At 41.9% G+C, this 16,702-nt stretch overlaps 2 protein-coding genes across 4 annotated transcripts; both read left to right on the top strand.

Moving 5' to 3' along the window:
• Nucleotides 1–4,528: 4,528 nt before the first annotated feature.
• On the top strand, nucleotides 4,529–9,630 carry LOC119319441 (transcription termination factor MTERF8, chloroplastic-like). 3 transcript variants are annotated; one of them, XM_037593924.1, is made up of 4 exons: nucleotides 4,529–5,820; nucleotides 7,965–8,269; nucleotides 8,376–8,421; nucleotides 9,197–9,630. In XM_037593924.1, exon 1 carries the CDS (start codon nucleotides 4,597–4,599, stop codon nucleotides 5,746–5,748), a length of 1,152 nt encoding a protein of 383 aa, XP_037449821.1. In that variant the 5' UTR covers nucleotides 4,529–4,596; the 3' UTR covers nucleotides 5,749–5,820; nucleotides 7,965–8,269; nucleotides 8,376–8,421; nucleotides 9,197–9,630. The 3 variants fall into 3 exon arrangements, with proteins under 3 accessions (XP_037449821.1, XP_037449820.1, XP_037449818.1); XM_037593923.1 differs by lacking the exons at nucleotides 7,965–8,269; nucleotides 8,376–8,421 and having other exon boundaries at nucleotides 4,529–5,812; XM_037593921.1 differs by lacking the exons at nucleotides 7,965–8,269; nucleotides 8,376–8,421.
• Nucleotides 9,631–11,617: 1,987 nt separating this feature from the next.
• LOC119319440 lies at nucleotides 11,618–14,666 on the top strand. Its single transcript, XM_037593920.1, has 2 exons — nucleotides 11,618–14,407; nucleotides 14,584–14,666. The coding sequence occupies exon 1, from the start codon at nucleotides 11,706–11,708 to the stop codon at nucleotides 12,816–12,818; it is 1,113 nt and encodes a 370-aa protein (XP_037449817.1). The 5' UTR covers nucleotides 11,618–11,705; the 3' UTR covers nucleotides 12,819–14,407; nucleotides 14,584–14,666.
• Nucleotides 14,667–16,702: the final 2,036 nt, after the last annotated feature.

Below are 16,702 nucleotides of genomic sequence, written 5' to 3'. Positions count from 1 at the left end.
TTTGAAACCTCGTTTTCTAATGTGTGTCATTAGGTAAGGTGCGAGGTGACAACCAGGGTCCAAAAATATCTGGATGACGACAAGGAATGGAACAGATGGACAAGAGAAGTCTAGACATAATCGCCCTCCGATCTTTACAGGTTTTTTACGAATCATTGACGCTGCATGCCGATCCTATCTCCTTTTTTTGCGGAAATGCCGATCCTATCTAACATAAAGGAAAATGGAAAACTAGGGTAAAACCGTGTTAAAAGTCTCCAAAATATGATATTTCAATATAAATTCTACTAAATGGGCTAATATGTGTCACAAATGTACAACTACATGGTAAAAAGTAGAATTCACTCTTTTTAATACACCTTGGATATTTCTCCTCAATTTCATTGTATGTGCATGTACTTGCGTGCTTCTGTGCCTTGATTACTACTACACGGCCTTCGTACGTTATACCGCCGCGGCCGGTAACCGAAAGTGGAAGATGCTGCGAAGATCATGCCACCCACTACTAGCTAGTTAATTAGCACACATTGATCAATGAGCTAGCTCTCGAATATGTTTCTTAATTAGCAGGCAGATTACACAGTGATTAAACACAGATATTTTGTATAGTACTTATTCTAGCTAGCGTACTTATTCCACACCAAACTACAGAACCATTCAAAGAATTGACTCTATCAGTCAAACGCATGACTTCATTAGTCTCTATGTTCTACATGCATTCGTCCGGCGGTACGCTGCGGTTGCTATGCATGAACGCGCACGGAGCACTATGATATTCTTGGGCCCCGAACTCTCTCGGTAGCGACAGGAGTGCATTTTCTCTATGCAAAGTCAATAAAGCTAGTGTGTTCTAGAGAAAATGCCAAGTTCTCCTAAAGAACAGGAGAAAACAACAGAGACGGCGACCAGAACTTATACTTTTAGACAATTCAGCACGCCAAGAGTTTGACATGCGAGAGTACGGATCGACGCGGTGGTTGATACGGACATGGCTGCATCAAAACTTCTAGTCTTGAATTCTCCTTCTTGTTGTGTTTTTAAATCCTCTTTGGCCAGTTAACGTTGTGAAAACGATTTTGCCGTGCCCGTTGTTTTCGGACCTCCACTCCATGTGTCAATTAAATTGACCAAAAGGGAACTTTCAGCTTGCTAAGTGACATCTGCCGTATCTGATGACCTCACGTAGAAAGGAAGGTGTAGTGAAAAGGGAGGCTTTGTGCAGAGATAGAGGACAAAATGTATCTTAGCTAATACGTAAATGCTTGTAGTTAAATAATTGAAGTTTGCCTTTCAAAGTCTCCGTCTCAACGTATGTGGTGACCACACGAAGAGATGCGTCTCACACTGAATATATTGAATAAGTCAGGGATGCAGAATTATGTATAATTAGATGATACCTCACGCGTTTCTGCAGGAATTAGTTGCAATATTTTAATGAGATTTGATGGTATAAAACATTAGTAGTTGGATTGATAATATGAGAACCGAAACCAAGAATACATATGATTTATTGCATTTTATTATCATATAGTAGTACAATATAATGAATATAAGTAGCACAACAGAATGGAAATGTTAGGCTTTTTTCCACGTGTGTTTATGGTGAGTCTTTTTCACGCATGGTTGTATGTTGAGGTGGCATATTTACATGTTGTTTAGAGATACATCAGTGGAGATTTTGTTTCATCTATTTCTATTATCTATTATCTAATCACCATGCAAAGCATCATTGCTCAATTTCATCATTTTAAATATGAAGTTGCTTACCACACATACCATGTGGTTAGATTAGTGGAGACTACCTATTTAACTATGTAAGGTACAATAATATGGTACCTACCTATGTGATTGAGATTGTTGAGTGCATTACACGATTACTTCTCACTCCATAGATAACTCCATGTCGTGTATTAATTGTATGCTACTCCACTACGTGTCACTTCAGCTTCTCCAAACCCTTGTCAGCAAAACACATATCACAAGCTACTCCTCTTGCACGCGCAACTAGAGTACGGTAGCTAGCGACTAGTGAAAGGTCCATTGCATTTTAGTCCTACGGACAGTGAAGGCGAAGAATATTAGATATATGGTTGGTCAAAACAATCGTCGTGAGGTGTCTACCAACAGATATGTTATATTATGAAGAAGTGTAGAGTGATATAAGTCATAGACATTAGGGACCATACACACGTATGATCATGTGTGAGCAGTTCTGATAATATTTTACAAAAATAGAGGGTAGGCTCTAGCCTTAGAGGGTGTTTGGTTGGGCTTTTACTTGGCGTTTTCACTTTGGCTTATAAGCCAAAAGCACCTATGTACATGCTTTTGCTTTATTTAGAGACAAAGGCCAAAAGCCAAAGTCAAAAGCACCTAAATAGGTGCTTTTGACAAAAGCCAATGCCAAAGCCAAAAGCATATACATAAGTGCTTTTTTGGCTTATAAGTTTTCCACCTTGGCTTATAAGCAAAAAAAATCAACTGCTTAGGTACTTTGGGCTTTGGCTTTTGGCCTATTTACAGACAAAAGCCAAAAGCCAAAGCTGAAAGCACATAAATAGGTACTTTTTGGCTTATAAGCCAAAGTGAAAACGCAAGTAAAAGCCCAACCAAATACCCTCTTAAGTATGCCAGTAAAATTGCCCCTAGGTATATCGATGCATCCGATGCATCTACAAATGGACATGTATGTTTATGCTTATATATGTCCTTTAGTACCATGCAAATAAAAAGCAGTGGCATGTCATTGTGTTCTACACTCAAAGTTAGTAAAAAGTCATCTAAAATACTTCCAAAAAATGGTGGATAACCATCTTTTGCACGTTGTTAACATTGGCCAAAATATGAACTATTTATTAAAAGCAGATTATTAGACGTTGGATGAAACTACTATGTGGTCGAGTGGGTGATATTAGGACACTTAAGATTTTGGTTGATCCTCTACATGGAAAAAGGAAGTATGGTTATTACTACGAAAAACCTAAGAAATAATCTATAATACTGTAAAAAAATCATGGCTTCCATATATTGTGCTTGCTATAAAAAATGGTAGACATAGTTAATAACTTATAAACAAGAAAGAAATAACAAGATAACAAAAAAATGGAGATATTATTTTTGTAGTACAAATGGAGCTTCGTTAAAATGATCCCAGTAAATAATAAAATAACATATTTATGTCTCACTAATTCTAGTTCATTTGAACCTACAACACTCCGTCAAAATTTTTTACAACCACTTGTTTTATCCGCTATCATGGTTGTATGTGGAGTTAATTGTTGGCTACGGTTTTCCTAAACTTAAAAATATTAATCATATTTTTGCGTTGAACATGCACTAATCACTAAATATTTTTTGTTGCATGATATTTCTCTAATAATAGAGCAAATTAATATGGTGCCTTCTCTTGTATGTGCATGAGCATGATACCTGCATGATGAAATGGCCCTTAACAACATACAAAAATATACAATGTCTTTTCCTCATTTTCTAATACATAATATGTCTATGATTTCAAAAAACATAGATCATAAAATAATAAATAGTAAATATACATAATATGTCTTTTCCTTATTTTGGGATGGAGGGAGTACGATACATAAGTGGAATATAGATGGCAAATTTTAAACAGAGACATGCTTGTTCTTTCATCAAAAGAGGATGGCAGTTTTTTTTCCTCTATGAATCGAGTTCTAGAATGCGCAAATCAGATGCTGCCACTTGCTTAATTAAGGGAGCACAATGCTTTCTACTTTTCGGTTTATGTTGACCCAAAAAACACGTCAAAAATGAAAAGAAAAGGACTGAAATCCACTTTTTTACATGCCATATTTAACTCTCAATTTTCTGTGTCAATTTTGCCACGTGTATTCATTTCTTTTGAGTCGCGGCAGCGTACTTCATTTTATCGACAAAAGTGTTGGGATACAATCATACAAAGGTTGCTAGGAGGATCTGAGAGCCACACATGGCGTTCCAAACCCAAGGTAGTAGCCATTTTTGCAATATTGTGAGCTTCAAATTATGCTCGCGCTTCTCATGGCATATTTCACGTGCAGAAAACTAGTCTTGCCAGGGTTAAGCTCTCGCAATCATACAATAACCACCTAGATGACGTGTCGTCCATAGGTCGTTTGCGACTCTCAGACAGTCGATGGTGAAATAGATCTTGCGCATTGCCAAATCTTCTACTAAAGCTTGAGCTTCTCTGCGCGCATGTTTGTTCTTTCTAAAGTTCGCTCAAAAGAGGATCAACCTATTATCGATAAATAATCAACATGAACGACGCACTATATTTCGTTTTGCAAATAATTTTTGCCTGAGTTTTGTTTTGAGAACAGTTCCACTTTTTGAGTGGAAGCAAAGCTCTATTCACCGTGACTGTACGCTCGACAGTCAACGAGGCCGAGGAAGGAAGAAGATGGCAAACTAGCCCACTCAACGATTGCATGAGCCCAAGATGGCATTCGGCCCATCAGAAAAGCGAGCCATGCGAACATAACTGTACGGTCACGGCCTGTTACGGCAGACGAGACGCAGCTGCAACCTACCCCAAATCCCTCCGCCGCCGCCGCCGCCGCCACTGCTGCCGGCGCAATGCTCCGCCTCCGTGGCTGCATCGTCTCCCACCTCTCCTCTCCGGCCGCCTTCCGCGTCTCTTCGCCCCACCGCCTCCTCTCCGCCGACGCGGCCCCCATTTCCCCGAGCCAGCGCTTCGCCGTGGAGGAGTACCTGGTCGACACCTGCGGCCTCACCCGCGCCCAGGCGCTCAAGGCCTCCACGAAGCTCTCCCACCTCAAGTCCCCCGCCAACCCCGACGCCGTGCTCGCCTTCCTCGCCGGCCTCGGCCTCTCCGGCGCCGACATCGCCGCCGCCGTCGCCAAGGACCCGCGGCTGCTCTGCGCGGGCGTGGACAGGACCCTGGCCTCCAACGTCGTCGGACTCACCGGCCTCGGCCTGTCCGGCTCCGACGTCGCGCTCCTCGCCACCATCGCCGGCGAGCCCTTCCGGTTCAAGTCCATCGTCCCCAAGCTGCAGTACTACCTGCCCCTCTTCGGCTCCTCCGAGAACTTCCTCCGGGCCCTCAGGAAGAGCTCCCACCTGCTCACGTCCAACCGCAACAGGGTCGTCGAGCCCAACGTCGCGCTCCTGCGGGAGTGCGGACTGGCTGCTTGCGACATTGCCAAGCTGTGTATGGTCGTGCCAAGGATCCTCACCGCAAATCCAGAGCTCGTCCGGGAGATGGTGGCATGCGCCGAAGCTCTAGGCGTGCCCCGCGGCTCTGGGATGTTTAGGCAAGCGCTGCAGGCTGTCTCGTTCAAAAGCGAGGACAAGATCGCCGCCAAAGCCAACTACTTGAAGAAGATATTCAGGTGGTCTGATGCCCAAGTGAGCCATGCTGTGTGCAAGGCTCCGATTGTGCTGAGGAAGTCAAACAGCTCGCTGCAGCAAAGGTCCGAGTTCTTCCTCTCTGAGATGGGGCTTGAACCGGCTTACATTGCTCATCGCCCGGCATTGCTCTCTTACAGCATGGAGGGCCGACTCAGGCCCAGGTACTATGTTATCCAGTTCCTTAAGGCAAATGGATTGCTAGGTCAGTACCGGGACTACTATAATATAGTCATGCTGAGCGATAAAGTATTTATGGAGAGGTTCATATGCCCTCACAAGAAGGCTGCACCACACCTTGCTAAAGACTATGCAACTGCTTGCAAAGGGGAAGTGCCAGCTAATTTCAGATTTACATGAACCAAGAAGAGGCTATGGAAATTTGTAACATGTGTATGGCGCAACAAAGTTTTCACTCTGCATTGTATGCTGGTAACTCTTGTCTCAGTATTCATTGCCTTACTTGATGTTGGCTATATTTTACAGTATATCCATGACATGCCAGTTTCGTCATTGCTAATTCTTGAAATAACTGATAATTTGATTCCTGAACCCCGATATGATGTTTTGTTATTCCTTAGAGTTGATTTTTGAAAATGAGAAGTCTATGTTTGTGTTTCTAACTAATGTTGGGGATCATGGAAATCGGATGTGTGCGTGGACCAACTTTCGGATCAAACCAGGACCCAGAAAACCAGACATAACAGAAGAGCCTTTGTCGTTTTCCACTAAAAATATCAGCGTGATCTGCTTTCATGGCAGCATTTATTTAGCATGTCCTGTTTTGATTTCATTGTATTTTCTGTCCCATCATATTTCAGGTAGTACTAAGCTTGCAGTTCCATGTTCAGTATTTAGATTATGCTTAGAAATACTTTGTCAGTTAGTACTAACTACCAAGTTTGCAGTTCAATGTTAAATATTTCGATTACGCTTAGAAATACATTTCTAATGGACGTCTTTTTTCTTAACCTTTTGTTTTCTTTCCCCTTATTGTTCTAAAGATTCATCATCTTTTTTCTAAATACTATCAAAATTGACCTTTCTTTAGTTTGGAAGCTTTCAAATTTGAAAACGTAACCTAGGTGGGACTAATCCATGATCTACAAATGAATGTTTTATCATTTACATAGTTCATTAATCTTCAAAACAAACCAATGGAGGTGCCATGAAAACGTAACCTAGGTGGGACTAATCCATGATCTACAAATGAATGTTTTATCATTTACATAGTTCATTAATCTTCAAAACAAACCAATGGAGGTGCCATGAAATATGAATAACAAGAAAATCCAATGAAATTTGAACTAACATTTGTTATTGGGAACATATGAAGAAGAAAAGGATAGAAAGTTTTTCCGCTACAACTTACAGCTTGCATGGATCCAGATGTCTTTTCTTCATATCTATCTACTATTCAGTGATTGCATATGTAACACCGTTGTTCACAAAACCACATACATATGTTTTGGCAGCAAAAGTAGCCAATATGAAATCGTTGGTTTAGTATCTATTTCGCAATGCCACAAAATTCAGCCCAATTTGTTGCTTTGACACGACACTTAGACCTTCGACCCGTTATCCATCCTGACATAAAAAGTGGCAAATTATATTGTTTAGCGATTAGCAATGTCTTCCAACTGAACTAGTCGCATGACTAGTCCATGTGTCAGCTTGTAATCCTTGGTGTTTAGTGATGTAAGTATGTGTTCTGATTGTGCTTAATGAGCAACAGTGGTAACTATCCTAGCTACTGTTACCATGCCATTATATGCAAACATTTTGCTTGTTAAATCACATGACAGATTACGACCATATCTAATCTGAAAAGGAAGAGGAAAATGAGAAATAGTATCTATTCAGTTAAAACAAAATATTAATTCATGAATTACTAAATGAAGTGCCCATCATCGCGGTGACTCCAACTCGCTTTCTCAGCCGTTGGATGAATTGTGCCACTGCTCTGCTGCCTCTGCAGAGCTTCAGCAGATTTGGGTTGCTGCTGTTAGTTTTTTTTATTGCTCAGTGACTTGAACTGAGGTAAGTTTAACTTTCTTTTCCTGAACTTCATGATCGATACAGAGAATTTAAGGGGCGCGAGAGGAAAAAAATTGAAATACTTAGGCAAGATGTATGTGCTTATGTTGACCAGTGCTTTTATATTTATATGGATGAATGTGTAGGATATTAGGTTCAACTAGGATGTATTCTGAACCTATTGCCACTAGGAAAAATTCACTCTACTGTTCAGATTCATAAACTTTCCTTAAAAGGGTTTTATATAATCACAATTGGAGGTTGAGATAGCTTGATATTTTCACTTGGATTAGACTTATGTTTACTAAAACATATCCTATGTTCCTACTGCATGTTTGGCATATATGGTTTGGCGGGCATATTAATGTATCAGCCAGACTGTAGGAAGAACATGATTCTTCCATCCAGAGACTGGGTGGTTGTATTCAGAGCACTGCAGCTATTTTCTCCCTGCAGCTATTTTCATGTACCATCTTATGTTTCTTATACCCCACACCTGAAAGTAGTATCTTCGTACCTGACTTTATGCTATCAAACAGCGCCAAAAATAGCTGTGGGTCAACTCGCGTCCGTGAATCCCTGCTTGACACACTCTTAAGACTCACAAGAACACCTTACAGGTATTCTGACATCTATGGCCTCTATCACACACAGATCTACTGGATTCACTGTATTTTCTATTATTGCAGATGTGACTGCCTTCTCTGTCACTGTCAGTATAACATTCTGTAAAAAGTAATTGTCTCCTTCCCTCATCACAGTTACTCGTCATACATTCTATTGGGGTGATCATTGAAATCCAGAGATATGATCTAGAACTTGGCATTTTCTTTTGCCATAAAAGGTAGCGGCATTCAGTTCTTTGTACACTAAGTAGTCTGGCTGAACACTGAAAGAATTGGCGATTTGGTGTATCCTGCCTATTTGCTGAGATCTGCCTCTTTACGCAGTGCCTTCCCTCATCACAGAGAGTTGCTCGTCGCAGAGTCTATTGGGGTGATCATCTAAATCCCAAGATATGATTTAGAACTTGGCATTTTCTTTTGCTATAAGATGCTACTATCCAATAAAAAGTAGTGGCATTCAGTTCTTTGTACAGTAAGTAGTCTAGCTGAACACTAAGAATAACCACAATCCTACCTTACCACCGATATGGAGAAAACAAGGGGTCCATGAGTTTTCATTCTTTTCTGCTTTTGTTGTAGACGTTCCCTCTGTCTGGTTGCTGTGAGGTGAGCCCTTTCAGAAACCTGCTCACAGCAGTCTACGTTTATATAGTTCCTAACTGGCAGCTATAATAAGCCTATAACGATTTAACAAGTATCCAGACCTTTCAAAAGAAAACAGTACCCACATCACATATAGATACAGTTACTTTTCTGAATTGCTCACGAAGCAGGAGACATTATTCCAGTTGATTAGGTAAAATACAATCGTTTATGCGAGTGGATTGGGAACCATGGTCGTTTGGCTGTTGGTAGGAGGATATTCTTTAAGCCGTGTCGTACTATATGTAAGTGGATCATATGTAATAGTAGAACCCAAACGTGGCCAAGTGTATAATTCTTGTGTGAGTAGATCATATCATGCCAAATCAGCCTATAACGACAGGAGTAACAGCGGCTCGGTTTTTGTCTTGTTTTTGTCCTGCTTCTTTGTGGTTCAATCGGTTTCCATTGAATTTGTGCGTACATCTTTTAATTATCCAAACCAAAAACAGGAACTTCTGATCTCATATGTGATGCTTGTGCGTTCATGATCTACTGGGCAGGTCTACACAAGCAAGAGGATGGGTGGTGGCTAGCGCGGGCGCGTTGCTCACCGAAGCCATGCGTTATCATCATCAAGGTATTCGAGGCCTAGCGAATGTAATGATCTTCAAAGATGCCGATCCTACAATCATTGGCCTGCTCGACCACCAATTGAAGCCTCATAGCTTGGAGGTTTCTTGCATTGTGGTTTCTCAAATTTGGCTTGTTTGGTTGCGTTGTCGAAAGTCACTGGCTTTTGCATGGCGAGCATGGTGTTGGATTTGTAATGGGCGGCCATTTACTTTGTATCATTGTCATCTCATTTTGTTCTCATGTAAGAACGTCAGTTAGCCCTTTTGGGCAATACCACCTCTGCCCGTTAAGCAACAATAGTGGAGCTCGACAACTTGTAGCATGAACATTTAGCACATCTAATTTTAGATTTTATATCTTTTTTCTCCCAGATTTCTACATGATAAAGTATAGTTTCCGCCATGTTAATTCAAAAATGATACTCCCTCTGTTCATAAATATGTCTTTCTAGATATTTCAATATAGAGTACTTACGGATGTATATAAATGTATTTTAAAGTGTAGATTCACTCATTTTGCTATGTATGTAGTTCATATTAAAATCTCTAATAAGACTTATATTTAGGAACGGAGGGACTACTATACTAGAATAAATAGAAATTATAATAGAGTGTTGAACAAATATTCTTCCCAACAAATGTTATGACTTGTAAAAGTGTCCTGGGTGTAGAAGCTTCTTTCTTGGCATATGTCTTAGTGTACACAAAAATGACCATTTTATGTATATTCGTGTATGTTCAGCAAAATTATGAATGAAATTTGTCTATGTTTATCAAATAAAATGTTTATTGTACTTCCAAAAACTAGTGCATCGCATAAAAAATAGAAAAGAGCAAAAGGAATATTAAACCTATATGTTACAAATAATAAAAATATTACTATTTGGAACAAAGTACCTATTAAACTCCGCCTATGTTGTCTCAACATAGCCGGTCTCAAACCCGGGTAAAGGAGAAGGGTTGTGATAGGCTTGGCGAGCAAATGTAAAAACTCAGCCACTCTTATGAAGATGAAATCCAAAAGATTGCTATCTATGTGCCAGAGCCATGAGTTGGTTGGGAGATCTTGTGGGTTTCATCTCTAGCCTACCCCAACTTGTTTGGGACTAAAGACTTTGGTGTTGGTGTTGGTGTTGTTGTTTTGAACAAAATACCTATTAGTGGAAAAATCTCCACTTTTATAAATAGAGTCAAAGAAAAACATAGAACATAGTCATAGTAAATAAATCCAAAATTCCATATATAACAAGTGAGCCTATCTCACATCTGGTCTGAAGTCCTCATGAATGTGAATTTGGCTTCTTTTTGTTTCAAAAAACAAAAATCGTTGTAGAGGCTTCGCATACAACATTTCTTAAAAAAAATTAAAATGCTAGCAAACATATTGGAGAAAAGTAAATACATATAAAAGTTCAAAAAAGCAAATACATAGAAAATGGACCCAAAATAGGGAAAATAATAAAATGATAAATAGGAAAGTGAAAAAAGGGTGGATAACAGTTAAATAGAAATATGAGAAAATAAATAAAACTGCAAAACAAAACAAAAATAGGAGAAAGGAAAAAAAACCATGCTAACTAAACTGGGCCGAACACAAAACAACATTTACTAGTATGCGTACAAAAAATTTGATCGTATTTGAACTAAAGAATTGAGAGTTTTTTACTTTCTCTACACAAAGTTAACTTTGAGCTCCCCTTCATTTTCTTTCAAGATTCACCGTTGTTCCCATGATGAGGGAGAAAAAGATTGTCTAAAAAATTTGACTCCGAGGAAAGCAAGCCATGAAGGCCAACTAACCAAACATTAGGGTCGATGATCTCCCGCCGCCATGAGCAGCAGCACTGCCATCTCAACTCACCGCTGTCGTGAGCAGCAACGCCGTTGGCCTCGTTTCTTCGTCGCCACCGCCACCGCCGCCGCCACTGATCTCCCTTCAATTCTGTGAGGAATGGTGCCGATGTGAGCAATTGTTGATCTCGTTTTACATCGCCAGCCATCCCCGGCCGTCGCCCCTCCTCCGGCATCTTCTTCAAGGGCAATGGTTGTACGCCACCTCTTCCTCTTCCCTTGCGTGAAGCAAACACATCACGTATTCACTTATGTCTGATCTAATAATACAATGTATTCTCATTACAACAGTGAATGCAGTACCTCTACTCCAACCAAACGCGTCCTTAGTTGCCTATCGGATCCGGAAAAGCATTTGTTTTTGTATTTTGGAACAAGCGCATGTTTTTTTTTTCTTTTTGAGTGAACATACAGTTTTTTTAGAACAGTGTTAACACATAGGTAGGCCCATCAAAACCCACGGTCCAATAGAGCCCACGCACCAGACTTGCAGTGACGAGTACGCAGTTGCAATTTGCATTCCAATCCACACCCCCAAAAAAGAATCTCTGTCGCCGCCGGCGCCGCCGCCACCGCCGCCTGCGCCATGTTCCGGCTCCGAGAGTCCATCCTTTCCCATATTCTCTCTTCTCCCTCCAAAGCTGCACTATCCCCACTCCGCCGCCTGCTCTGCGGCCCCGCGTCGCCCCCAGTTTCCCCGAACCCTAGTAGCTTCGCCGTGGAGGACTACCTCGTCGGCACCTGCGGGCTCACCCGTCCCCAAGCCCTCAAGGCCTCCAAGAAGCTCTCCCACCTCAACTCCCCCGCAAACCCCGACGCCGTCCTCGCCTTCCTCGCCGGCCTCGGCCTCTCCGGCGCCGATGCCGGCGCCGTCGTCGCCAAAGATCCGCACTTCCTCGGCGCCGAAGTGGACAAAACCCTGGCCCCCGTCGTCGCCGGGCTAACCGGCCTCGGCATGTCTAGTCCTGAGATCGCTCGCATCGTCTCGCTCGCCCCCGACGGCTTCCGCCGTAGATCCATACTCTCCAGGCTGCTCAAGCGCTCGTCCTGCCTGTTGTTTTCGGACCTCGACAAGGTTGTCAAGCCCAATGTTGTGTTCCTCAGGGAGTGCGGGCTAGGTGATTCTGATATTGCCAAGCTGTGTATCCATGGGCCGAGGATGCTCACCACCAACCCGGAGCGCGTCCGGGCGATGGTGACATGCGCCGAAGGTATAGGCGTGCCCCGTGGCTCTGCGATGTTCAGAAAAGCCCTACATGCTGTCGCATTCCAAAGCAAGGAGAAGATTGCCGCCAAAGTGGACTACTTGAAGAATACGTTCAGGTGGTCTGATGCCGAAGCTTGCATTGCTGTGCGCAAGTATCCGGGTGTGCTGAGGAAGTCAAAGGAATCTCTGAACCGCAGGTCCGAGTTCTTGTTCTCTAAGGTGGGGCTGGAACCCGTGTACATTGCTCATCGACCGGAAATACTTTCTTATAGCATGGAGGGCCGACTCAGACCTCGGTACTATGTTATCAAGTTTCTCAAGCAAAATGGACTGCTAGATTGTGACTTGAGCTTATATAGCGCGATCAAGATGACTGAGAAGGTATTTGTGGAGAAGCTCATATGCCCTCACAAGGAAGCTGCACCACACCTCGCTGAAGATTATGCAGCAGCTTGCAAAGGGGAAGTGCCAACTAATTTCAGATTTACATGAACAAAAAAGGTCTATGGAAATTGGTTACAGTGTATGGTGCAACAAAGTTACCACCCTGCGTGTAAGCTGTTAGTACTTCCTGTTTCGGTGTTCTTTTCCTAAGATGATGTTGGTTGTTTTCTGTGGCATGCCTGTTGCTAAATGCTTACTCCCTATGAAACTGATAATTTAATTCCTCAACCCCTGTTTGTTCAGGTTGTCATTCCTTAGAGAATATCTCTCTAAATGAGAAGTTCATGGATATTTTGTCTTTCTGAGTTCCATTAAAGATCTTGGAAATTTGATATGTGGGTTGGACCAATTTTATGATGAACCAAGCATTCACCAAAAGAGTAGCGTTGTGTCGTTTTCCACTAAAATGCATCAGTTTGATCTGCCAAAATTTATTTATCATGCATGTTCATGTTCATTTCCATGTCTTTTAGCTTCCACTGTATATCGATTAGTACCAACTTTGTTTAATATTTAGGTTAGACTTAGAGACACTGAGACCTTCTACCTGTTGTCCACCCATTATATGATACTGCGACCTTCTGCCGGTTTTCCATTCTAACATAAAGAGTGGCAAGTTGTTGTGTTTTGTGATGTAATTATGTTTCCTGGTTGTGTTTAATGAGCAATAGGGGTAACAATCCCTGCTACTGTCACCATGCCATTATATACAAACATTTTCCCTGTTCAGAGACACGAAATATGACAGCCATTTAGATCTGACAAAGAAGAGAAAATTGCAGCAATTAGTTGTGTGGATGTTTCCATTCAGGCGTCAGGCAAAAATGTAAATGTGATTGAGGCTGGTGAGTTGTGCTTTCTCAGGTTTACAAGCATTGTTCACAGAAACACAAAACTGAATTTATATACTTAGGCCTGCATGATTGTTTTCCTTTTGCAAGTTGACTACAGCTGTTGATGCCTATTGGGGTTATTTATAACAGTCCAAATATATGACTTAAAACTTAGCATCGTGTTGTGCCATGAGTTTTCACCTTTTGTGTTTTGGTTGCACATTCTTTTCGGGTTTACTTTTCTATGAGGTGAGCCCTTTCAGAAACCTGCATCGTGTTGTGCCACAACAGTTTACTGTTATATAACTTCTAACTTGCAGCTACAATAATTTAACAAGTATCGACATCTTGCAAAGGAAAAGAGTATCCGCATCCAGTATCTGACATATAAATTCAGTTATTTCTCTACACTGGTCACAAAGCAGGATACCTATGATTTGGTGTTGTCAGCATGCTCCTTATAGTTACGGTTCTGCTTTACCTAATGTATTTTGCAAAGACTATGACTAGTTGACTACAGAATCTGACCATAATACGCTACATGAAATAAAAATTGCAAGCCAAATTTAATGAGCAGTTGTCAGTCTTGGCAAAAGCAGGGACCTAAGCGATCAAATCAAAGGAGAAAGAGGTTGAAACCAGGGGAGAAGATCACAGCAACCACCAGGAGAAAATATGTCTCCATTTTTCATGACCCGAATACCTTGAAATTGATGTAGTAGGAGGATGCTGGTACATGTTTGGTCTTCAGTGCGCCACCAAAAAAAGCTTGCTGATGGGATGCAAAGGATAAGCTTACTTGAGGTAGTAGGCTATGCTTACTGTACTGCCTGCTAAAATGCAATGCCTAAGATGCACTGTCCTAAATTTTGAGGACAATGGCTGTCGTTGACAATTTTGTCATGCCCATTGCATGCTAGTTCTGTCACTGCAAACTAGCTACGTCGCAATTGTTATGTTGATTTAATGAGCAATTGCAGGTGTTAGCAAAAGCAGAGCCTAGGCGATCAGACCAAAGGAGGAAGGAGGACTGGGAAGGATGGAAATCGTAGCAACCACCAAGAAAAAATATCTCTCAATTTTCCATGGCCTGCCTAGCTACCTTGCAATTGTTATGTTTGATTTTAGTGCTTCACCAAGACACTTGCTGATAAGATGCAAGGGCTGGGGTAATGTTGTGAGGTAGTATTAGTCTATGCTTAGTGTACTGCCTACTAAAATGTAGTAGTAATGCTTAAGATGCAATGTCCTGATTTTATTTTATTTTACAACAATGACTGCTGTAGATATTTTTTTAGATAGATGACAGACACACTGTCCTGAGTGTTTATGATGTCAGCTCTTGTTTATATCTTTTAAAGGCCAATTTCAAACTGAAATCGAGATTGTTACCTGCAGATACTAATTGCCATCTGTAACCCAGTTTGAGAAGTAGAGAATATTTGACCTTCAGATACTGATCCCAACTTATTTTGAGCATTTGATTAGTTGAGTTGGGAGCCTGCTGTCGATGTCTGAATCCTTTTGTTCCACTGCAGCGGTGACCGTCAGACTTCACTGGCAAATTAAGTTCTGACAGGTGAGGAGTAGTAAGAATCGTGGCGACGGAGTTTTTGGCTGGAAATTTCTTTGCAGCTCTTTGATACTGTTTGCTCTATGCATTGCTCTTCTTTTGGTGTATGCTTTCCCAGCTGTAGTAACGTAGAAGCTGCAGTATGTCGACTTGAAAGCTTGCAACTAGAAATTCCATATATTTGAATTACTACATGGCTAGGGCATCTACTCAAAGAACACGAAGCATCTAGCCAAAACAGCCGAGACACTCGCATTGGGGCGCAGTGAGTGAGAGAAGAGAGCGGGGAACCTGAGCTCGCCTGGCCCAACCATAAATCACGCCATCTCCAACCACACATTTGGTGCAAGCACGGAATCCAGGGAGGAGAGCCAGGAGAGACTTCCAAGTGGGAGTGTCTAGCCGGCCAGCATCACCAAGGTCGCGCCTAGCAGACCACCCATATTGCCAAGAGAACCACCGTTGCCAGCCAGTAGAATTTTGTCCAGGAGCTTCATGAGTAGGCACGTGTTCTGCAGCCGCATATCCCAAACGCCCAGGCCCCCACGCGCCTTTGGCCTGCAAACCCGAGCCCAAGTAATTTTGCACTACGCACCGTTGACAGAAGAATCATTGGCCCAGTAGAAAGCGCGACATTTCTTCTCAAAGCTGGAGTGTGTGCCCTCCGCGAGCTGGAGCGACCCCATGGCGTAGGTGGGGAGCGACGTGAGGACGGTGTCCACCAGGGCCCATTTCCCTCTAGAGGATAGCAGCAAACCATGCCACCCGGACAACTGAAGAAAATATGCCCTAGAGGCAATAATAAAGTTGTTATTTTATATTTCCTTATATCATGATAAATGTTTATTATTCATGCAAGAATTGTATTAACCGGAAACTTGATACATGTGTGAATATATAGACAAACAGAGTGTCACTAGTATGCCTCTACTTGACTAGCTCGTTGAATCACTATGCGGAATAGTTTCGCAATTCACGCCACCCGGAACACCACAGCGTAATGGTGTGTCCGAACGTCGTAATCGTACTTTACTAGATATGGTGCGATCTATGATGTCTCTTACTGATTTGCCGCTATCGTTTTGGGGTTATGCTTTAGAGACGGCTGCATTCACATTAAATAGGGCACCATCAAAATCGGTTGAGACGACGCCTTATGAACTGTGGTTTGGCAAGAAACCAAAGTTGTCGTTTCTTGAAGTTTGGGGTTGCGATGCTTATGTGAAAAAGCTTCAACCTGATAAGCTCGAACCCAAATCGGAGAAATGTGTCTTCATAGGATACCCAAAGGAAACTGTTGGGTACACCTTCTATCACAGATCCGAAGGGAAGACATTCGTTGCCAAAAATGGATCCTTTCTAGAAAAGGAGTTTCTCTCAAAAGAAGTGAATGGGAGGAAAGTAGAACTTGATGAGGTAACTGTACCTGCTCCCTTATTGGAAAGTAGTTCATCACAGAAACCGGTTCCTGTGACACCTACACCAATTAGTGAGGAAGCTAATGATATCGATCATGAAACTTCAGA

Source organism: Triticum dicoccoides, chromosome 6A (genome assembly GCF_002162155.2).
Source record: "Triticum dicoccoides isolate Atlit2015 ecotype Zavitan chromosome 6A, WEW_v2.0, whole genome shotgun sequence".
Taxonomy (NCBI): Eukaryota; Viridiplantae; Streptophyta; class Magnoliopsida; order Poales; family Poaceae; genus Triticum; species Triticum dicoccoides.
This window is presented reverse-complemented; position numbering and strand designations above follow the sequence as displayed.